The sequence below is a fragment of the Myotis yumanensis genome, unplaced genomic scaffold (genome assembly GCF_028538775.1).
Source record: "Myotis yumanensis isolate MYYU_CA2020_CCGP unplaced genomic scaffold, mMyoYum1.0.hap1 SCAF_17, whole genome shotgun sequence".
NCBI lineage: Eukaryota > Metazoa > Chordata > Mammalia > Chiroptera > Vespertilionidae > Myotis > Myotis yumanensis.
Window position 1 is genome coordinate 41,189,808 of NW_027223768.1, and position 23,919 is coordinate 41,213,726.

General features: G+C 55.1%; 1 protein-coding gene across 1 annotated transcript in view; it reads left to right on the forward strand.

Moving 5' to 3' along the window:
• The window catches only part of LMX1A (LIM homeobox transcription factor 1 alpha), a 118,325-nt gene that overhangs the window by 90,627 nt on the left and 3,779 nt on the right, over nucleotides 1-23,919 (forward strand). The window contains exons 4-6 of the mRNA XM_070396621.1: nucleotides 15,345-15,517; nucleotides 18,133-18,210; nucleotides 19,668-19,734. Of these exons, the coding sequence (XP_070252722.1) occupies nucleotides 15,345-15,517; nucleotides 18,133-18,210; nucleotides 19,668-19,734 (318 nt within the window). The remainder of the gene's footprint in view (nucleotides 1-15,344; nucleotides 15,518-18,132; nucleotides 18,211-19,667; nucleotides 19,735-23,919) is intronic.

Sequence of the window (23,919 nt, forward strand, 5' to 3'; positions counted from 1 at the left end):
ACATATGCTGTGCAGATGTTTCTTCTCTGCAGCGACTGTGTCAAGCAGCAAGGATGGACCGGCTCCCAGCACTGCCTGTTGTGGGTGTTGTGGTGAGAACACTGCCTGTTGTGAGGTGAGAATGCTGCCTGTTGTGGGATGAGAATGCTGCCTGTTGTGGGGTGAGAATGCTGCCTGTTGTGGGTGCTGTGGTGAGAACACTGCCTGTTGTGAGGTGAGAATGCTGCCTGTTGTGGGATGAGAATGCTGCCTGTTGTGGGATGAGAATGCTGCCTGTTGTGGGGTGAGAATGCTGCCTGTTGTGGGGTGAGAATGCTGCCTGTTGTGGATGCTGTGGTGAGAACACTGCCTGTTGTGGGGTGAGAACGCTGCCTGTTGTGGGTGCTGTGGTGAGAACACTGCCTGTTGTGGGGTGAGAATGCTGCCTGTTGTGGGTGCTGTGGTGAGAACACTGCCTGTTGTGAGGTGAGAATGCTGCCTGTTGTGGGTGCTGGGGCAAGAACACCACTCTCCTGAAGGGCTATTGTAGAGAGGCAGTCAATAGCCAGGTAAATCTATAATAATATAAGTGTAATATGCTAATTAGACCGATGTCCTTCCGGACATCCTTCCGGACAACCTTCTGGACAAAGCCGGGGCTGCGAGGGAAGCCCAGGTCCCTGGTGACAGAGGGAAGCTGGTGCCGGCAGCCAGGGGAAGGAAGGCCTACTCCTGCATGAATTTCATGCATCGGGCCTCTAGTAGATAAATAAGATTATATGCTCAAGAGAGGGTTACTCTTCAAAGAGGTGACCCTTTAAATTTTCTCTACTTATATATTTAAATAGTGACTTTGGAATGTGCCTAGAGGGTTACTGGGCCTGAGGGGTAGCTGGGCTGGCTGTTGGTAAAGCTCCCTAGGTGGGCCTGAGGGGGGCAGGGAGGCATCCCCAGGTGGGCCTGAGGGGGGCAGGGGGTGGGCAGCTGGCTCCTGTCAGGAGAGGGTCAGGGGCAGACGCAGGCCCTTGACAGGTGTCTCTCACAACTGCAGAGCTTTGGTGCTGAATCAGGAAGACTCTGGAATTAAAATACAGGGTTTCTCTTTTCTTAGAGTGAGCAGGGTGGTGAGATTTAGCCAATGAAAATCCAGTTAAATTTGAATTAATATGTGTGTGTGTCTCATGCAATATAAATTAAACTGTGTGTTTTGTATGTAACCTGGCAGCTCTAGGTGTGAGAATCCCGTGGAGGTGGGGAGAGCACAGGGTGGGGATGGGTGCCGGAGTCTGCAGGGTGTGCAGATGGATAATGATGGACGGACGGACGGATGGATGGATGGATGGATGATAGACAGGGGGAGTGTGATTTTGTCCCAGGACACTGGGTTCCTCTTTCCCTTTTGTGCCCTGCCTTGGCTCCAACCAAGCACATGGAGGCTCTCCCTCTGGCCTTAGAGCAGCGGTTCTCAACCCCTTTGGCGGTCGAACGACCCTTTCACAGGGGTCGCCTAAGACCATCCTGCATATCAGATATTTACATGACGATTCATAACAGTAGCAACATTACAGTTATGAAGTAGCAACGAAAATAATTTTATGGTTGGGCCACAACATGAGGAACTGTATTTAAAGGGCCAGAAGGTTGAGAACCACTGCCTTAGAGGAAGGTGGGGAGTGTGAGTGACTTACTCCCCTGTTACTTTGGCAACTCCCTCCCGCCTTTGCCTCACAATTACACCTCAGCTAGGCGATCTCCATCCCATTTCTTTTCCTTCTCAGCCCATTTTCCCGCTCAGGCCCAGCCAGTGGGACACCCTGTGACATGGAGTCTGAGGGAGCCTCTGGGCCGGGCCAGGTGTGCCCCGAGGGGGGTGCCAAGGGCGTAAGTTGGTCGGTGGGTGTGTGAGGTGGAGGGGGTGCGAGGCGGTGGGTGTGAGGAGCTCCAGGCGGCGGTGCAGGGTGTGCAAGGCGGTGGGTGCCAAGGGTGTGCACTGTGGGTGCAGGTCTCTGGAGTCATAGGCGCCAAGAGTGCGGGAGGAGGTGCGTGCGGGGCGAGCGAGGCACGGTGGTGGGCGCCCAAGCGGAGCGCGCAGCCCCCCCCCCGCACAGTCTGCCCGCTCTTCAGAGGCCCTCGGACATGGAGGAGAGCCGCGCAGAAACACACGGCGGCAGTTTTATGAGAAAATGCAGATAAAGAGCCGGGCGCTGCGGCCAGATGTTCCCCGTAATCTCCAAAGCCGTCCCTTCAATTAGAGCCTCCCCTGAGCCGCCGGCCTGAGTAAACACGCCTGAAAGCGGGACTTGGTTTCCAATTAAAAGTGCGCTCGCTCCCTCCTGCTCCTAATTCCCGGGCGGGGCGGGCGGCGGGGTCGTCCTGTCCCCACTCCTTGGCCAGGCCGGTCCAGTTCCCCAGTGACGTCAGGCAGCGGGATTAGGGCCCACCTCGCGGCCCCGAGCGGCTGCAGAGTTAATTAAAGTAACGCCACGCAAATCCGCCTGCTGGCCAGGAGCCGCGGGCCGGCTCCGAGGGGCTTTCTGAAGCAGGTGCTGGGGATTTGTGTGTGTGAGTGCGTGTGAGTGTGTGTGAATGTGTGTGTGAGTGTGTGTGAATGTGTGTGTGTGACTGTGTGTGCACGAGTGTGTGTGTGTGAGTGTGTGCGTGTGTGTGAGTGTGTGTGTGAGTGTATGTGTGTGAGTGTGTGTGTGCGTGTGCATGTGTGTGAGTGTTTGTGTGTGAGTGTGTGTGTGTGGACTGAGATTACTTTTCTCCATCCCCAGGCTTCCACCCCTGCGCATGCTCAGGAAGGGACAGCCACACAGGCCACTGGACCGTGCTCTTCTGGGCCCAGCCCTGTGTCAGGTGGGGTGCTCCCCGCCTGGTGGTGGCACTGAGCTCTGTGTGAAGCTGCTCATCCTCTCGATGCCCCAACCCTGAGGACGCTCAGGGCGTCAATGAGGGGCAGGCAGAAGAGAGGTGTTTAAGTGCAGGGAAGCGACCTCGAGCCTTGGGCCCTCGGAGCTGAGCCCGCGGCAGGCTGTTCAGGCCACATCACAGCCTGGCACCCGGCACTCAGCTTCTGTGGAATTTCTCTCCTCAGAGCTGGTGGTGGGTTGTCTGGTCTCAGATGGGGGGTGATGGGTAGATTAACTTTCTGGCCCCTCTCCACACCAGGAAAGAATCAAAGAATAGAAGCTGTTCTCTGAAAAATCCCAGAAATATCAACCAGCAGAAAAGCCGCACAAGATCATTCAGATGCAAATGGCTCTCCTGCCTTGGGAAGATCTGCCCCAGTAATTACTTCAGGCTTCAGCCAGCCTGTGGGGAAGGGGGGGGCTCAGAGCCAGTCTGCGAGTCTGCGCTGTGTGCTTGTTCCTTCTTCTCGAGCGATGCTCACGAAATTAAATTGAGGCCAGTTCAGCAAACAATTCAAGGGCCATCTCTCTGCCAGACGCTGGGTCAGATACGAGAGGATCGGAAATAACTTGTGTTATGAGCACCCGGGATCCTCAGTGAATAGGAAACCCCGTAACAAAGCACTTGCAGTAAAATGCGGAATGCACGCTTGTTACGCAGAATGCTGAGTGCTGAGGTCATGAGGCTGGGGCCATAGTCCCCTGGGGGGCAGAGGGGTCAGGGGGCTGTTTGGGAAATGCTTCACAATGGACGTGGCGTTGTCACTGAGTCCGGACGGAGAGTCATTTTGGATGGTGAAAGGTATACGAGTATGTCGTTAGAAGGAAGGGTGTTAGAAGGAAGCCCTGAAGCGTTACCCACTGATCCCCAACTTTTATTTATTTTTTTATCTAGAATAATCCTGTGATATTGTGGGCAGCTGCAAAGTCGGGCTGTGGCGGGCATGGGGGAGGGCGGGATGTGGGCTCCTCCGGGCGTGGAGATCCCGGGGTTGGTGACGGCGAGGTTGATGCCTGAATGTGCAGGGTTTTGTGTGTCTTACTTGGGTCGTGGGGAGTCCGGTCAGAAGTTTGTACATGCAGCTGCGATGTCACTCAGTCTGTCCTTCCACAGAGAAGTAGGGAGCGGGTGGGAGGGGCCTTGCCAGCAGGGAAGCTGGGAGGAATGCTGCGTCCCCGGGTGAGAGGGGAAGGCTCGAACCTAGAGAGAGGTTTCACAAGATGCATTCCCCACGTACTCATTCAAGGCTTCGAGAATCCCTGCTCCATGCCAGGCGCCATGCCAGGGGCTGGGGATACAACGTGAACAGAACAGGCCCCGCAGCTGCCAGGGGAGCACGAGGCCTGGACTCGAATGGCACTGGCTGTGGGAGGAAAGCTGAAGTCGAGGATGGCTTTGAGGTCTCTAAATTGGGAGAACGGCGAGGTCCCGGGCAGGTAGGAAGTTCGGGAAAGGATCTCAATAATGAATTCAGGGCCATGTGAGTTCAAAGGTGTTTGTGGACCACGTGCCTGTGACGTCTGTGGGCAGGTGGACACTGTCAGGGTTCAAGGGTGAGGCCAGGTGTGGATTTGAGACTCAGAAAAGCTAAGGGTGTGAAACTAGATATCTGTCACAGTGTCTCCCGTGGGCAATTTCCTGAGCCCGCACAGCTACGGGAGAGAAACCAAAACAACACCAACAAGTGCCGGGTAGGGTGCTGGTTCCCGGGGCAGGCCCGGAGGCAGCCCCCCTGGGAACTGGCCACAGCTGCGATTCTCAGGCTGCTCAGACCCACTGCCTGGGACACTGGGCGGCGGGCGGGGGCGGGGGGCGGCGCAACATCCGTGAGGCTGTCACCTGTACCATGGGAGACGGACTGGACAGGAGCCACCCTCGGAGCCGTCAGATGCTGGTCTGAGGGCAGCACCGGGACGGCTTCGGTCAGCCTGATCCCACCAGTGAACGTACGGACACAGACACTGACCAAGCCCTGAAGTGTTACCCACTGATCCCACCTTTTAAAAAATATTCTTTTTACCTAAAATCATCCTTTGATATTGTGGGGCTTTTATTCTACCCAGTCCCATCCATCTCCGGTTCTGACTAATGTGATCTTCTGTCTACACATATGTTGTCATGTCCTTGAACACGCTATGGATGGGTGACTATGAGCAGACTTAGGACTCAGATAAGGCTTGGGAAAACAGCTTCTAAATTCTCTTTTAGTTCTGAGTCTGTGGTATAAATCTCTCTCTCTCTCTCTCTCTCTCTTTCTCTCTCTCTCTCTCTCTCTCTCATACACACACACATACACACACACACACGTTCTATAAGTCCCCATTGTCACCGCCACCTCCAGTGTTATACCTTCAGACAGCACTTGGGCCTGAACTCTGTGGCCAGCCTGCGATTGCTCGCCTGGGGAACATCAGAGATAAAAAGACGCTGCTCTGTGGTCCAGAGGGACTCAACACACTCGAATCCGTCGGTGAGAGAGACATCCTGTGTGGGACGTGGTGGCAATGGTTTCATGCACACTCTGAGTGTTTACATGATTTTAGAGAAGAGAGGAATAGATGAGGACAGGCCTTGTCAGTGACTCAGTTAGTAATTTTTTAAGAGAAAGACTGTGGGGTTTTGGATACTGGGTTTTACTCAGTTCTTCTATCTGGTAGTTGACTTGTGAAATGGGCTGCTGCGAGGCTGGTCTAGGCTGGCAGAGGCAGCGTGCTCACCACGGACCCGGCGCAGAGTAAATGCTCAACGAAGAGAGAGTGTGACGCGTATGCACGCGGCTGCTGGTCCCCATCGGCATCCCGCCGGCCCGGCAAGGAGAGTGAGGACGCGCAGAGTGGCAGCAGCAGGACGTCTTCCTGCCTCCGGTGCCCTTGGCGGTGGTGGGAAGCTGTGTGTTCGGCTGCTTGACAGACACGCAAGGCACTGCAGCTGGCGTGGCTTCTCCAGCAGCTGGGCTGTGACGAGAGGGAATTTGGGTTCTTGAAGGAGGGACAGAGGACGCCACCGTCTCCGTGAGGTGGAGTGTGCAGAGGGAAGGTGGCCTTGGTGCCAGCACTTGCCCAAGGCTCAGCAGATTGACGGACCTGGGCAGCCAGCTGACTCCGAATTGCGTTCATTTTCTTGGTCAGCGATGACCTTGAGAAGCTCCTCATGTTTGCAGATGTCTGATCCGCCCCCTGACCCCGCCCTAGCAAAGCAGACCTCCTCCCATGGGCAAAGCAGACTTTCCACCCCCCACCGCTCCTTCCTCCTGGTGACTCGTGGCTCTGGAGACAGCGCCGTGCTGCAGGCCTGCTCCGGGTGGTGGGTGAGGGGGATCCGTGGAGACCTGGCTTTCGTCAACAGGCTGGTCGAACCATGGGCTGGCGTTTTCCAATCCTTCTCTGAGGTCTGAGAAAAGGAATGGAAACGCCTCCTTCTCTGATGAACCCAGGGTCTCTGAGGCCAGACTCAGTAACGCCCAGTGGGAAGGGCTCAGGGCAGGGCTGAGCCTCCTCCCCAAATGTCACGGCCTCTCCACACCCTCTTCTGAGGCTGTTTGCTGCTTCCAGCATGGGCACCCCCTGCCACTTCCTACACTGTGGACCATGGGGGCAGGTCCGGCAGAGCCCGCCCCAGCCAGGTCACTGTCTTTGACCCTGGATGTGCTGAGGAGCAGGGGATGGCAGAAGGACGACTGCCCTTCGTCTGAGAGACCCCCCCACCTTGAGGGTGCTTTGCCAGGTGCCTGGGGCACACCTGGCCTTGATGTACGTGGGTTGTCAGTGCAGGCGAATTTCCAGGAACAGCAGGCTGGTGATCATGAAGGTCCCTGGGAGTTGGGAGAAACTCGTATCAGAGTATCTTGAAGGCTAGAATGCTCAAGTTACAACCTTTAGAACAGAATTCTCAGAACAGGTAAAAGGAAAGGTGCCTATTATATCCATTGAAGAAGGAAAGACTATCCAGCTATAATAGCACACCTGTAATTTGCATCAACCATGGATTCATGGAACCTGACCAACCAGCGCTCTCGATTAAGCAACATGTGGCACTTGAAGTCCTCCTATTGTGTAAAGAAGGAACTAATCAGAAAATAAGCCGATGTCAACGATTTGTTTCAAGCAACAACCTTGAGAAGGTGTTTCCAGGATTCGGGCCCACTCAGCCCAATCGCCTGTGCTCTGGGCCGTGTCCAAAAGGCAAGAACCAGGGCGTGCCTGAGGCAGCAATCAATCATTCTCTCTCATCATTGATGTGTCTTTGTCTCTCCCTCCTCCTTCCTCTCTAAAATCAATAAAAAATATATTATAAAAATAAAAAACAAGAACCTTAAAAAACACACAGACTATGTCCACAAACTCTAATCAGTGAACTGGTCACGTTTTCTCTCTCGGTGGCCCCTAGAGTAGCCACTGCTGTGCAGTGAAAGGAAGCTCACGCCTGGTGAGATGTGGTGGGATTTCCAGGACCGCTTGTGGGATCACCTCAGCGTCAGCCCTTCTCGGTGTGGCAGCGAGCGGTGGACTTCTTTATAACAGTTTGGCCCGTGTATGACACAGCAGCGCAGATATTGGGGATGAATTAAGAGGGGGCTCCGCTAGCAAAAATGGTCGGCTGTCCAGTTTCTGTCCAGTATCTGGAATGAATTCCCTTGAAAGTCCTTTCTGGCCCCAGGTTTTGTCTGCTGCTTTTGGGATCTGGCCATGGTGCTGACCGCTCATAGGCCCTGTGTCCCCGTGCTTGTGACTTCTGCCCCTGAAGTCGGATTCCTGGGGTAAAGACCGCCATGTCTCCTCACTGGCCACTGCTCTGGAGGAAGCCGTGTGAAGGCAGCTCCGCGGAGTAAGAAGGAAGGCGGAGGGCACTGGAGCTGACGTGGGTGTCAGGATGGCTAGCGAACAGCGTGTCTGGAGATGCTCACCTGGTGAATGAAGGGACATTGCCTCACCTGTGAAGTCCCTTGTCAACCTCAAGAACTGGATGAGCCAGGGCCAACCAGGAGGGCAGAAACAGCTGTCGGCATTCAAAACAGAAAGAGGTGGATACCAAGCGTTGGTTACACGGCTGATGAGATTGTTGAGATGCAAACAGATTGGGATGGTGAGGCCTGTCACCAATTGCAACAGAGGAAGCTGATGTAACCGCTGGGGACTCTGGGGGAAGCTGAAACGTCAGTGGGCTTTGCAGGTGTGGCTTGGAGACACGGAGGAGAGGCAGCCGCACCACCCACGGCAGGGGAAGGTCGAGGAAAACCTTCGTTTCTAACTCTCCTCTGACGTCCTTGTAAACGCCTCCATTGGCTGAACCAGACAGATGCACCCTCTCCTGACAAAGAGGAGACCAGGATGGAATCCAAGTGCAAGGAGCAGCACTAACCCATCAACCTGGGACACTGGTGAGGGAGAAAATTAGAGGATTCTAAAATGGTGGCTACATCCCTAGCTGGTTTGGCTCAGTAGATAGAGCGTTGGCCTGCGGACTGAAATGTTCCAGGTTCGATTCTGGTCAAGGGCACATGCCTGGGTTGTGGGCCTGATCCCCAGTAGGGGACGTTCAGGAGGCAGACAATCAATGTTTCTCTATCATCATTGATGTTTCTGTCTCTCTCTCCCTCTCCCTTCCTCTCCATATCAATACACACACACACACACACACATATATATATATATATATATATATATACACACACATATATATATACACATATATATAATAAATAATAAAATGGTGGATATATGATTTAAAAATTAATGTTTATTCATAAAAGTTGGGGGCCTCCTGTTGAATTGAGGAGGTAGCAGGTATCGTGGCCTAGATTAGACGGGGAGCAAAGTGTAGAAGAAAGCCCTGAGCTGGGGAGCGGGGGATGGGCAGGTTCTACTCCAGTCACTGCATGGACCAGCTATGGCCTCCCGTTGCACCAGGAACAAATGCAAGGTCCCTGACCTGCTCGTGTGCTCTAGCGTGGCCTGGCACTGCCTCCTCCCCCGTTCCTCTTCACAGGCTGTGGCCCAACCCTGGAGCTGAGCACACCCAGCGTGTTCTGCTCCTCTGCGGGGATGTCTGCCCTGAGCGCGTCACCCAGCTTGGTCCTTTTCACCACTGTCCAGTGTCACCGAGCAGTGGGGACCACCCCACCTGAAATCGTGTCCTGAACCACAGATGTCTGCATCGCGGTCACTGTGGGTTCAGTCTCTGCTTATCACTCTTCACTGTTTAAATTCTAAAATGATCTAGTTGGTTCTATTTTGATAAGTTTCCCCCAAAGAAAGGAGAGTTCTACAAGAGTAAGGCCAAGGTTCTCAAAGTTCGGGTCCTGAGCCAGCCGCACCAGCCTCCCTGGGCGGTTGTCGGAGGGGTGACGTCCCAGATCCCATCCCACACCTGCTGTGTCAGAGCCCTGGGAGCCTTGGGCCGGCCTCCGGGCCCAGCCCAGGTGGTTCCTCCAGGCACAGCTCCGAGCCACCTGCTGGACCGCCTCCCCAAAGCTGCCATGACGGGATTTTTATCAGTTCAGTGCGGTATCTTTTTAACATCCACACTTAGAGCTTGTGATGCATGATGTTGTTCCTGCCCAAGTGGTTAGAGAATAAGACAACATAAAATTGTCTTCTAGTCTGAATGTCCTGAGTAACTGAAGTGTGCTCTGCGTATGTGGGAAGGGAGCAGACACACGTGCTCTGGGTATGTGGGAAGGGAGCAGACACACGTGCTCTGCGTATGTGGGAAGGGAGCAGACACACGTGCTCTGGGTATGTGGGAAGGGAGCAGACACACGTGCTCTGGGTATGTGGGAAGGGAGCAGACACACGTGCTCTGGGTATGTGGGAAGGGAGACAGGCATGGACAGGAGCTGACGGGGCGATGGGGAAGGTAGGCTTGGACCTTTGTGTTGATGCAGAATTACGGACCCGAAGGGGCTGGCCTCACTCCCCGTCTCCTTTGGCTCACGGCTCTATTTGATTGTATTCTTAGCATTCAGCCTGGTCAGAGACTAAGTACGGTTTTCATTTTATTCACTGTCTGTCTTCTTCCCTTAGAGCAGTGATTCTCAACCTTCCTAATGCCGCAACCCTTTAATACAGTTCCTCATGTTGTGGTGACCCCCAATTTCATTGTTACAAATTGAACATAATTAAAGCATAGTGATTAATCACAAAAACAATATGTAATTACATATATATGTTTACCGATGGTCTTAGGCGACCCCTGTGAAAGGGTCGTTCGACCCCAAAAAGGGTCGAGACCCACAGGTTGAGAACCACTGCCTTAGAGGCAGGACTTTGTTGATCTTGTCTGCTCGTCCTTGTCCTGTAAGTTTCGTAGCCATTGGGGATCTCTAGTAAGTTCATCAGGCATTATAAAATATTTCAAATATCTTACATTTTTATAGCGTTTTACAACTTTTTCTCAAAGTGTTTTACCTACTCCCACTGTCTGTGTTAACAGTCCTATCAGGCTAGCCTGGCAGGTCTTTAGGCCCTGATTTTACAAATTGGGAAGGTAGAGCACAGAGAGGTCAGGTCATTTGCCTTAGGGCACACAGCTGGTGAGTGGTGGCGGGAAGAACAGAGGCTGGGTGTCTGCTCCTTTGAGCAGCCAGTGGTTTGTGGAACAGACTAGAATCTGACCAGCTGAGTGTTGGCCTCAATTTGCCTGGATCAGAACGAGGCGTCTCTGCCACGGGCACAGGCAGACAGACCTGCCGTGGTCATCACTGGGCAGCGTCTCTCTGGGATTAAGTCCACAGTGACTCTGTCCAGGGAGGAGTCACTCTGCAGTGGGAACATTGAGATGTTCACCAGCTCCCCCCGACTCCGCAGTCACCTCGAGGAGTGCTGTCTGGGTCTTTTTCAATTTGGGGAAATAATGAACTCCTTGGCTTCCAACCCTGCCTACAAACAATTTCATTTTCTCAAATAATTTTATCCTCCTGAACACATAATTAATGCAGGAAAATTGGACTCTTCCAAAGAGACATGGTGTTCGATCCACTTAAGTGGGTCCTAGGAGCAGACTGCAGACCTTATGGATATAAACTGAACGCAGTGTCGTGTGTGGGTCACGCCCCAGGCCTGTGAACTACCGGCGGCTAGCCATGAACTTTTACTGAGACTGAGCGCCAAGCCCCAGATATCTGACTCGGCTTGTTTTGAGTGCCCCAGGTTCCCGCTCAGAGGCTGGCCAAGTCAGGATGGTGCAAGATAGGGTTTTTATTCAGTGCATCTACCCACGCTCGATTTGAATACAGTGATGTGTGAGCATGTGCATTTTGAGCATGTGTGTGCATGGACATGGATGTGTATGTATGCATGCATGCGTATGCATTTAAATGTGTGACTGTGTGACTGTGTGTGAGAGTGTGTGCATAAAGCCCATTTGCACGGGGATCCACAGTAATTGCACCATCACTGTCCGTTTCCTGTAAACCTCCAGAGCACAAGGTTCCCCTTCCTGGGAGGCAGCCAAGCTGGGGAGAGAGGCGTCCAGGCCGTGGCGGGCGGCCAGCACTCCCGAGTGGAGCCCCGCTCCCCTGGGGCCTGTGGATGGCTGAGCTGGCATGCCCTGGTTCTGACCCAGCACCCTCCCCCAGCCTGGCACAGAATCCCCGTCCAAAGTGGTTGTGGCTGAACAAAGGTGTCTTTCTTGGGACACTGCCGCGGCCTGACTCCGGAGTGCAGCGTGGCCTCTGTGCTCTGTGGCTGGTGCGCCGGGGGTGAGACCTTCCCCGAGGGGGGCTGGCAGTAGAGGGGTGTGCTCAGGAGGGAGGGGACAAGGGGGGCACCTGGACTTAAAGTAGGATCTGTGCCTTCGGGACTGAAAGAGTGGCTTTTCCAAGAGGCGCTCAGGTGCACGGTCGGGCCCCTGAACGCCTGCCCCGTGAGCCTTTCTGTCCTCACCCTGTAATAACTGACCGGCCCCAGCTGGGCAGCTCCTGATCACCGGATCTCCACGGGCTGGTCAGGTGGGCGGGGGAGGGGAGACAGAGCTCCCAGCTGTGTGCCCGTGGGCCAGAGGTCACCCCCTGCCCTGGCCTCAGTGTACGCGTCTGTGAAGAAAGGCTAACACCCATTTCCTGCCACATCCTGCCGTAATGAGACACGCCTTGTAAAGGCTGCTGTGTCTGAGTCAGGCGAGCCTGGGAGTTTCTGTGTTGCCCCGCGGTGAACAAGTGCTTCCCTGCCCTTGAAGGTGCGCTCTTGACATACAGTTTCCTCCCCCCTTCTACCTGTGACTTTGGTTGTCAGTCATTTTTTATTTGAGTGACACCTGCACCATGTCACCTTCCCCAACGCCTCCCAGGGGCAAACATTCAGGTGCGGGGTCTTTTTCCTCTAGTAGCCGGGACTCTGAGAGCAGGGGCCAGCGTGGCACCATCTCTCTGTCCCAACGAGTCCTTGTGCCGTGACTGACATGCGAGCCCCGATACTGGCTTACGGAGCAAATGACAAAATGAAGAAGCCCCGGTGCAGTCTCAGGGCTGCTCTGGGTCTCAGTGGAGACCTCCGTGAAGAATTGTGGGTAAGGCAGTTTCCACACGGTAGCTGCTGGGACTCTGCCCTTCTCCGACCCTCGCTGGTCGCCTGCGGGATTTTAACTGCTGCCGCGTCCCGAATGGAGCACAGCTGTGCCTGGGAGATGGGGTCTAGCCTCATAGCTTCCCCTGCCTCCTGTCTTGGCAAATTCCTCCTCCCACCCCCAAACCCGGCCTTCCTCCACTCCCCAGGCTGGAGGACAGTTAGGGCTCACCTGAGGCCCGCTCTGCCTCTCACTGCCGCGGCAGGAGGGGCTCTGCCTCCCTCCCCTCGCCCCCCGGACCGAGCTCAGATCTCTCTGCCCTGTTTATGGCCTCTGGGATTTTTCCAGCCGCCCCAGATGCATCCTCCAGGCCCCACAGGTAGCCCAGCCTGCCTGGGCCGTAAACGCGGGCCTTTCATCTGTGACTGTTTATGTCATAAACGGTGGGAGGCCAGGCAGGGGAAGCAACAGCCTGAGCCGTTCCAGACTTTTTCTTTACAAGAAAAGGGGAGAGAAGCCCCTGAGATGCATGTTTCAAAGTCTGTGCCAAGCAAGTCCATTTCCCTCGGCCGGCTGTGCGGAGACCTCATGTCTGCACGCCCCACGAGGGTCGGGTGCTGCGTGTGTCCAAGTGGCCCCCAGGGGGCCGACGTTTGTCGTGGGAGAGGCTATGGCGCTTTCATCTCCACGGGGGGTGTCAGCTTAAACGAGGAGGGGTCGCTGGGCTGCGTTGGGGTGGGGAGCCTCTGGCACCAAGAGGGGTCCCCCCTCCCTCGCTTCCGTCCCTGCTGTTGGAAGGCATTTCTTTTTATGGGCAGATCGATTTGCGTGTGTTGTAGGCACGGCCCACTTTCCTGGAGAAGCGGGGGTCAGAGTCAGGCTGAGGGAGAGGACAGAGCCTCGGCGACAGCCAGGCCGCCTGGAACTCCCTGGACAGTCGGGGGCACTGCTGTGCCCATAATATGGACAGCACGGCGGACAGGAGCCAGGCGGTGGGAACTGGGGCCTGCCTTCCCCTGGCAGCTGGGTCCTGTCACCTGCCTGCACGTTGGGAGGTGCCAGAGGCCCTCCAGCCCTCCCCCGGGAGGACCTCTCGCTGGGATTGGCCAGGACACCTGCCACTCCGTGGCGACTGGTGGGTGGAGGCCTTTCTGTTATGTGTGTCACTGGCTCCAGCAGCTCCAGCACTGACTCCTCCGAGTTGTGACCCGTGCTTTCTGCCCAGCGCCGAGCCTGGAAGGTGGGCCAGGAGGTCAGGGGGCCTAGAGCAGGGCATCTGGTGGCACGCAGTGGCCCACAGCGGTGCCCACTCGTGTCTGCGGCTGCCGTCGCGAGATGACAGCAAAGTCGGCAGCTGCCATGGAGACCGTAGCCCTGCAAGCGTAAAACACTTGCTCTTCAGTGGACAGACACTGGGGCGATGGGGCTTGCCCGGGGTGGGAATGGCTGGGGGGGTCAATTGGGGAAATAGGAGACACATGTAAAACTTTAGACAATAAAAAACAACACAGTTGCTCTGCTGTTTACAGAGAAGGCTGCACACCCTAGTCTAGAGCGTGAGGTGATTCCTGGAGGGCAAGGGGCGCCTGGGCAGAGAGAGGGGGCCACAGAGGGAGAAATGTACCCCACAACAACAGCACCGGCAGGGGACCAACCCGAGCCTCGTCCTCTCTTCGTCCCTGCCCTCCCCGACACCCTCCTCCTGCCCCTGCCCAGCCTTCTGCTTCCCATCTTCCCACCCTAGAACCAGTGTTCTCACCTCCTCTTCTTCAGGAGGTAAAGAGACTGCGTGAGCTGCCACCTGTGGTCCCTAGAGAAAAAGGAGCATCTCTCCCACACGTGTCCCCAGACCCTAGAAGCAGCCAGGGAGTGTGAGGTCTGGGGGCTGGGGAGAGGCTGGGAAGAGCGTGCCCTGTGCTGGGGGCTTATTCCCTCAGACGTTCCCATGTAGCCCTCACTGCTTCAAGAGTGGAAGGATGTGGGGAGCTGGCACGGCCATGGCATACTCAGCCCCAGGGTGCCTTATGTGCCGCACCAGCTCAGCCTGGCTCAGTGACCCTGAGTGGGGAGGGTGAAAGGAATGAGAAAAGACAGACAAAAGAATGACAGCTGGGTCTTGGTGGGACGCTGCTCCCTGATGAGGAGACAGCGCCAGCGCCCACAAGCCGTGTCTTTATTTTATAGCAGATGCCACGAGGCAAAGTAGGGGCGTGATCACGTTGTTTACAGCATTCTCATGAGTTTTAACCTCACTTAACTACATGCACCCAAACTCTAGCACAAGGCACGTGGGGCCACGTGTTTGGGCCATAGGTTCAAGCTCACAACCACAGCCTTTGGCTATGATTGTGCTGGGAGGGCCCTGCCCTCCAGCTGGGACTTGCATGTGGCAATGAGAGGACCCTGTCCTTTCATTAGTCCGAGGCTTGAACCTGGCCAAAACACTGTAGCCACGCCCCATAGAAGGAATTCACAGAAATGTGAGTAAATGCAGCTGTCTGTCCATCCTCAGTCATCTGTGCCTGCGGGTGACCCACTGCAGGTCCTGTGGGTCCTCTCTCAGGTCTAGATTGAGAAGTGGCACCTACGCAATAGTGACAACGTGCTGGCTGGGCATTGATGTTATGCCGAGCAGCATTCTGCGTGCCTTACCTGTCAGCTCATGGAATCCTCTCAGCACCTCAAAGAAGTAGGTTCTCTTACACCGGGTTTTGCAGTCAGGAAACCGAGTCGTAGAGTGCTAAGCCACCCCCCCCCCCGCCCCCACCGAGGTCCCGGCGAGGACACGCTGGGAGGAAGGTCTCGCTGAGGGTGCCTCTTGTCCCTGCCTGGGCCTCCCCATTGGAGCACCACGTGGCACTCCCGTGGAAAGCCTCCCGGAGCGCCTCTTCGGGAATCGCGCGGCTCCAGGCAGTGGCTGCGAGGGACACCCTGGTTTCTGCTTCTTTCAGGCAAAAGTGATGATGAAGACAGTCTCTGCAAGGCCGCCCACGGGGCAGGGAAAGGAGCTGCCGAGGACGGCAAGGACCACAAGCGCCCCAAACGTCCCCGAACCATCCTGACCACCCAGCAGAGGAGGGCGTTCAAGGCCTCGTTTGAGGTGTCGTCCAAGCCGTGCAGGAAGGTACAGGAGGGAAGAGGGAGGAGAGGGAAGAGGGAGGAGGGCCCAGCCCACTTTTGCGTGTTCACCCCACTCCTGTGGCGTGGTCACGGGCACCTGGGGTTGGGGCGGTGGGACGCTGCTCGGTCTGTGCAGTGGCCTTGAGCCTGGTGGGGGACTCCGGGGTCTGAGGCTGTGGCCAGGCCTCTAGCAGAACCGCCCGAGCTTCTGTGTGAGCGTGCCCACTCCGCTGGCCGCGTGCTCACATCTGTCACTCCCGGAGATCAATGGGAATAATTCAGGTGCCACTCGGGTGACCACGGTGCCCTGACCGAGAGCTACACTGCAGAGCCTGGTGGTCTGCTCTGTGTTTTGCTCCCATTTGTTCCTCTTGGGGAGGTGACCGGGGGTTCATCTGTGTGTCATTTCCTTGTCTTTGGCTGTTGAATGGCATCCCGCCATCCGGACGGGCCATCGTTTGTTCGTTCACCTGTCGATGGGTGTTGGGGTTGTTTCCAACTTGGGCCTGTTATGGATCAGGCTGCTGTGAATTTTCATGAAAAACAAAAAACAAAACACAACAGAGGTTGAATGAGAGAGACATTTATTTCTCTCATGCGTCACGTGTGGAGGTGACAGTCCTGCTGTCCATTGCGTGGCCGGGGCTGTTTAGTTCTCACCATTGCTGGCAGCCACCAGCAATGGAGAAAGAGGATCGGAGGGCAAGCAGCTGCCTTTTTAAGGGCAAACCCAGGATGCTTCGCATCACTTTCATTCATATGTTTTGGCCAACATCTGGCCCGTGACTGCCTCCTGCAGGGAGCTGGGAGGTGAGTCTGCCTGGGTGACCATGTGCTGCGCTGAAGCTTGGGGGCTCGATTGCTAATAGGAGGCAGGAGGGCGGGTGTTGGGGACATTAGTCTCTGCCACAAAGAACTGGCCTGTATATTCAGTACCTGCCATTCATTGCTGCTTGTCATGTGCTGGTGACTGTCATTTATGTGATACAAATAAGAAAGCCCTTTAATTGAAATCCATGGAGGAAATACATGGACAGTTTAGCATTGTTTTTCCTGCTTCCTTATCTGTGTCAGTCATGGTTCGCTGCCATAACAGACACCACCTCAGTGGTTTCCAGGGCACAGCGGTTCCTGGGCTGGGCCGGGCGTGGCTGCAGCCCCGTGGGGCTCAGGTGCTGCCGTCTCCAGCCTCTCCTTCCAGGGTCAGGCTGACGGAGAGCGGCACCTGACACTGTTCTCTCGAAGATGGCGGAAGGCCAGAGGCTGTCACCCCCAAGCCCATGGACGCCCTCCTGCATTTCACTCCCACTCACACGCACCCACCTCCACGCCACAGCCAGCCCTTGGCCAGGCCCCACTGAGCTGGGCATGCAGGGGAAGCAGGGGAGGAGCAACAACAGAGCCCCACCCACCCCCGCCGGCCTTGGAAAGACTCACCACAAGCTGCTCAGGCTGCTCGCTGGGCTCCGGGAGGTTCTGGGGGAAGGGAAATGGCCTGCAGTCGGCTCACCCAGGACGAGTGACCACCCGCGCGGGTGCTTGTGTCCGTGCACCGAACGCCCACCCCTGCATGCCTGTGCCCAGCAGGTCCCGGCAGCCTCCAGCCCCAGCGCAGACACCTGCGCACATTGCTGCACCCGGAGAGAGGGCCACGTGGCCAGGGCAGGGGGGCGGCCGGGAAAGGCCATCTCTGTCAGGGAACCAGGCAGGGCTTTGCAGAACAGGAGCTCTTGGGCTGGGCCTCTGAAGGATGGAGAGGGTCCCTGGGCTCAGCTGTCTTCAGAAGGCTGTGCTTTACGCGGTCTGCTCACCCCACTTGTAGCTATGGAGCTGATGAGGGGAGTCCTTCCCAAGGCCCCCTGGCCGCCCTCCTGATGTGCTCCGGGCCCTCGCCGTGCGTCTGCACGGAGGGCAGGTATTTAAGCACAGCTCTACATGGTGGGGGTCCCCATTCCCCCCATCTGTGCAGCCCCAGAGCATCTGCTCTGCGGAATCCTGAAGGCCCGTCTCATTCTTCCTGGGCCGGGCTCAGGTGGGGTATCTGAATATGAGTGTTGGTGAAACACCTGGTCCCCCAGAGCTGTGGGGACAGAACCGAAAACGTAGGTCAGTGAATTAGGACGGGAAGAGGGCGAGCGAGAACCACCTGTGTTTTGCTTGGTGGCCTTCACCCCGAGTTCTCCTTGAGTGGCTCAGTCAGTGCAGAGCTGTGGGGACAGAACCGAAAACGTAGGTCAGTGAATTAGGACGGGAAGAGGGCGAGCGAGAACCACCTGTGTTTTGCTTGGTGGCCTTCACCCCGAGTTCTCCTTGAGTGGCTCAGTCAGTGGCACGCATGGTGGTCGGCTGGGCACAGGCTTTGCGAAGGTCCGAGAGCCACCTGAAGGCCTGATTTCCAGAGTCAGAGACGCCCCAAAAACTTCCTGTTTACCTCTAAATGGACAGTTATTCCTCCGTGTTTGCGTGGGGAGACCCTCTGTTCTCGTGCTTCAATCTGGTTGCACGTCGGGCAGTGGCCGGTGCCGGTACCAGACCCGTCAGGCCTCCCGCGCTCTGCATAGAGGGCCTGCCTTTCCCCAGACACCGTGTTTCATGTTTCTAACGCTCTGTTTTTTCAAGGTGAGGGAGACGCTGGCTGCAGAGACAGGGCTGAGTGTCCGTGTGGTCCAGGTGTGGTTCCAGAACCAGCGAGCCAAGGTAGCCCGCGCCTCAGCCTGCCTGTTGGGGGCGGGTCCTGGGACAGGAGAGGGGACCTTGGCAGCTTTCCGACCAGCTCATTCCTGGAGCGTTCCCTTGACTTCGAGATCCTGCTCTCAACAGTCACCTCAGGCCCAGCTGCGTGTGGCCGCGGAGCGATGGGCATTTGTCCTGGTGAAATGGCCTTTGTTTTTCTCATGGTCATGACTGTGGACCTGGCCAGCCGTGTGTGTGAATAAGTGTCTTCCTATGCCTTTTGGTAAAATCAGGTTCTTTAAGTCACATTAGTTTAACCCAGACCCAAAGTTCTTTTCAAATGTCAGAAACCTACAGGGCACATATATGACTGGTCTACTTCGATGTGATGGCCCGTGGACACCTTCCCACCTCTCCCAGGGCAACAGCTCCCCCGCACTCCCCCCCCCACGCCCCCCCCCCCCCCCCCCCCCCCAGTGCAGGCCACACCTTCACAGTGCTGTCTGCATTCTCCTGGGCAGGCCTTTACTGAAAATGTTTTTATTGATTTTTAGAGAGAGAGGGGGAAGGGAGAAGGAGAGAGATAGAAACAGCATCAACCAGCCACCTCCTGCACAACCCCCACCGGGGATCAGGCCTGCAAACTAGGCATGTGCCCTGACCAGGAATCGAACCGGTGACCTCTTGGTGCATGGGTAGATGCTCAACCACTGAGCCACACCGGCTGGGCACACAGTCCTTTACTTTAGACCTGAATTTACGTGTCACGTGACCCATTGCTTGAGAGCCCTGAGCTTCAGCAGGCGATGAATTAACAGCTCGCTCTCTGACATAAATGTTTAAGGAGATGTGCCTCCCTGAATGTATTGATGTGCCTTCCATGGTCCTTCACTTGGGAGGGTTTCAGGCTCAGGGGTGTGAAGGCCTGTGGAGCCACGTGGCACAGAGCACATTCGGAGCTCTGAGAAATCTATGCACACACTCCAAGTGTATATTAGTATCTCACGGAACCCTCGCATTTCACGGAACACAGTTTGAGAAACATTGGGTCACAGTGTTCCTTCAGGAAGTGTGTGCCCACATAGGCTTTGGAGGTGAGCTCCTTACCTGGAGGCCTGACCTTGCCAGTGGGTCTGCAGACACGAGGGCCAGCAGGTAGGGGAGTGCGTGCGGACAGCCCCTTGCCAGGCTGCAGGCCCCCTCCCCACGCGCAGACCTCACATAAAACTGTCGCAACATCAGCAGCAAGTTTCCTTTGTGGGAGGAACTTGCTGCTCCTGCTGAGACACCATTGCTGCCCAGCCGCTGCCATTCCACAGCGGCGGCGGAGCAACGACACCTAACTCCCGGCGCTGCTCCTCAAATGTGGCTCCCATGCGCGTCACCGCTGGGGGCGTGTCCCTGCCCTTGCATGCGGCCTGTCCACGAGGCCTGAGCCCCTGCAGGTCCCCTGCCATCTAACTCGGTTCTCTCCGCATCAGATGAAGAAGCTGGCCCGGCGGCAGCAGCAGCAGCAGGACCAGCAGAACACGCAGCGGCTGAGCTCGGGTAAGGGCCCTCGCGCTGTCCTCCCCGGGCCGGGCTCCCCTGCCACAGCCTCCAGCTGCCCAGCTCCCCGGACGACCCCTGTGGGCTCCCAGAAGCCCTGGCCTCTCCCGTGTGGGGTGGGGCCTTGCAGTGGGAACTGAGCCAGAGGAGCTGTGACAGGCCGGGCACCGCTGCAGCCCGGACCGCCTGCGGGAGGTGGCGCTTGGCTTGTCCAAGCCCCTGCCCTGGCCCTGCCCAGTGTGGGGACTGTGAGGACCGCCTGCAGTTCCTCGTCCTGCCCAGTCCTCCGTCCTCCAGGCAAATCAGCCCCGTGGAAGCGCGGCTGTGACTCCACCTTTGCCACATAACGTGAAGTGGGGGATATGATGACAGTAAACAAATAATTGCCTGCTTTGCAGAGCAAGTTTCTAGTTCACAGCCCGGCTCCCACCTGCTGGCCTGACGCTTACAGCAGCCACCCCGAGGCCAGCGGAGACGGCAGTAAAGGGTCCCCAGGGCTGACCGAGGCCCCACTTAAGGGAGGAAGGGGCCCAGTGGGAACCGAGACCCCTCTCTCTGATTCAAAGTTTCTGCATGAACCTCATTTTTTTAAACTATATTTTTAAATTAATTTCAGAGAGGAAGGGAGAGGGAGAGGGAGATTGAAACATCAATGATGAGAGAGAATCATTGATTGGCTGCCTTCTGCACACTCCCCACTGGGGATTGAGCCCACAACCCAGGCATGTGCCCGGACCGGGAATCAAACCGTGACCTCCTGGTTCATAGGTCAATACTCAGCCACTGAGCCCTGCCGGCCGGGCTGAACCTCATTTTTTAAAAAAAAATATATTGTATTGATTTTTTACAGAGAGGAAGGGAGAGGGATAGAGAGTTAGAAACATCTATGAGAGAGAAACATTGATCAGCTGCCTCCTACACACCTCCTACTGGGGATGTGCCTACAACCAAGGTACATACCCTTGACCGGAATCGAACCTGGGACCCTTCAGTCCACAGGCTGATGCGCTATCCACTGAGCCAAACCAGTCAGGGCTGAACCTGAACCTCATTTTTAAGTAGGGGTAGGTGAGGACTGGGGAGTGCTGGGGTCCAACCCCAGCGGGTCCAGGGATCCCCAAAGGTGTGGACGGAGTCGGCGAAGAATGAATGACATGGAAACTGGGTTCAGTTCATCAGCATAGCGAGGTTCTCCCTCCAGAATCTCCAGCGAAGTTCTGGTCAGGATCTCCAACCAAGTTCTGGTGCCATGTTCTCTCGCTAGGTTCTCCAGCCAGGTTTTCCAAATTCTCCAGCCAGGTTCAGTCACCAGGTTCTATCCAGGTTCTTTTGCCATGTTCTGTCTAGGTTCTCCAGTGAGGTTCTGTAGCCAGGTTCTGTCCAGGATCTTTTGCCATGTTCTCTGGCTAGGTTCTGGTTAGGATCTGACGAGGTTCTGATGAGGTTCTGATGAGGAGCTGATGAGGAGCTGATGTGGAGCTGATGAGGAGCTGATGAGGAGCTGATGTGGAGCTGATGTGGAGCTGATGTGGAGCTGATGTGGATCTGATGAGGAGCTGATGAGGTTCTGATGTTTATTGTCTAGTTACATCCGTATTTATACCAGCCGATTTTAATCCTGTCAATTTCTATTACAAAGGTTAGGGCGTTTCTTATTTCCATTCCAGGGAGTAAAGATTATGTAGCTTAACTACCCGCCTGCACTTAATTAAGGGGTTGTATCCCCTCCCTAACCTCAGGGAAAAATCCCCACCTGGGGAAACAACCTTTCTCGGAGAGGTGACCTTGGTTAAAACACATAGCGCCAAGAAGGTGAGCAAACATATTAAGAACAGTATGCCATATATGCGAGGTCCCTTGAAACAGCAAGGATGGACCGGCTCCCAGCAAATTCCCCCTTTTTTATTTTTTAAATGATAGCGCATGCAAATCAGCGGCCACCTCTCAGATTGGGCTGTTTAAGACTCGGAAGAAGACTGGCAAGCAATGATAGCGAGCATAGCTATAAACATAGTGGATGGAGCGCACATGGAGCCTTGTTCCTGTAGAAGGTTGCTGGCCTCTTTAGTCAAGGGATTTCAGCTGTCCTCAAGTTGGTGGTTTGGTTGTCCTTGTTGATCTGGCTAGCGGGCAGCGTCATTGTCGACGGGCTTCCCGAGGCGTCAGCGAGTTGAAGGGCTGCATCAAAGGGTCCATCAGGGCCATGCTTGATGGTGGTGTCGGTGTTCGGGGAGGAGTCAGCTGTGCCCTCTGGGTCGGACGATATGGATGATATCGGGGAGGAGGAGGATGAAAAGGAGACGGAGGGTGGTGTGACATAAGGTTGGATTAGACGGTCTGGAATCCACACAGGTGAGTCTGTATCCTGTGGAAATATACAAGCATCTCCTCTCCCCCAGGTTAAAAGTACATCAGGTCCCTTCCAGGCTCCTGTAAGTAAGTTTTTCCATTTGACGAAATAAGTGAGTTTCTGCTAAGTGAAAGTTTCTTTTGCTGATTTACTCAGAGTCTTTGGACTTGGCTGAGAGAGTAGCTTCCACTTCTTGCTTTTCTACCATCTGTTGGGCCTCAGTTGTTAACTTCTTCAGCTGACTCCATGTTAGCACCTCAGTCCCTTGCATAGCCTTCCTTTTCTTCTTTTTTCTGCTTTTCTGTCATCAGGGCAACTCTAAGTCTTTGGAACGATGAGACAAGGAGCTTCTCTGGGTCCATTGTGGTGACGCACGTAATGCATTTACTCAATCCAAGGCAGGCATTAAAAAGAAAAAAAAAACCCAAATGCTCTCTTGTATCCATTTTAAGAGTAGGATTGGTGCTTTCTGATATTACTGGAGTCCTGATCTATCACCCCAGGGAGAGCTTTCCAATCCTGCACTTTTCCGGGGTGGAAAGGCTGCAGTGGGGTTAAGGATAAGGCTCCTTGGGCCTATCTTCTCCCATGCCTCTACATTTACCTTTCTGGCACCTTTCCGTCCTCAGAAAAGCTTGGACATACTTCTTGTATAAAACATTCCGTCTGACTGGGAGTAACCTTAACTCCTCTGCTAGCAAGCATATGTGTTAAAAGATCAATACAGAGTCTTTTTTCTTTAGACTCAGTATGGCACATCTTCTCAATCTAAGTTCTGTACTATCCACCTTCTTACCCTACTTATCCTCTATAGGGGGGTCTGTAGCACCCTGGTGGAGTCCTATCCGTCTCGAATGTGGGGGTTCTCAATGGGGGTGGGGGGCTTACCTAGGGGAATCCTGTTCGAGGGGTTCCCAAAGGTATGGACGGAGTCGGCAAAGACTATCCACCCTCTTTCTACGGTGGAGTCCTATCCGTCCCGAGAGTGGGGCTTACCTAGGGGGATGAGGGGCTTACCTAAGGGTATGGGGGGCTTACCTAAGGGTCCCTGTTTGGGCGCCATATGGGCGCCATATGCTGGGGTCCAACCCCAGCGGGTCCAGGGGTCCCCAAAGGTGTGGACGGAGTCGGCGATTAAGGAATGACATGGAAACTGGGTTCAGTTCATCAGCATAGCGAGGTTCTCCCTCCAGAATCTCCAGCGAAGTTCTGGTCAGGATCTCCAACCAAGTTCTGGTGCCATGTTCTCTCGCTAGGTTCTCCAGCCAGGTTTTCCAAATTCTCCAGCCAGGTTCAGTCACCAGGTTCTATCCAGGTTCTTTTGCCATCTTCTGTCTAGGTTCTCCAGTGAAGTTCTGTAGCCAGGTTCTGTCCAGGATCTTTTGCCATGTTCTCTGGCTAGGTTCTGGTTAGGATCTGACGAGGTTCTGATGAGGTTCTGATGAGCTGATGAGGAGCTGATGTGGAGCTGATGAGGAGCTGATGAGGAGCTGATGAGGAGCTGATGAGGAGCTGATGTGGAGCTGATGTGGAGCTGATGTGGAGCTGATGTGGATCTGATGAGGAGCTGATGAGGTTCTGATGTTTATTGTCTAGTTACATCCGTATTTATACCAGCCGATTTTAATCCTGTCAATTTCTATTACAAAGGTTAGGGCGTTTCTTATTTCCATTCCAGGGAGTAAAGATTATGTAGCTTAACTACCCGCCTGGCACTTAATTAAGGGGTTGTATCCCCTCCCTAACCTCAGGGAAAAATCCCCACCTGGGGAAACAACCTTTCTCGGAGAGGTGACCTTGGTTAAAACACATAGCGCCAAGAAGGTGAGCAAACA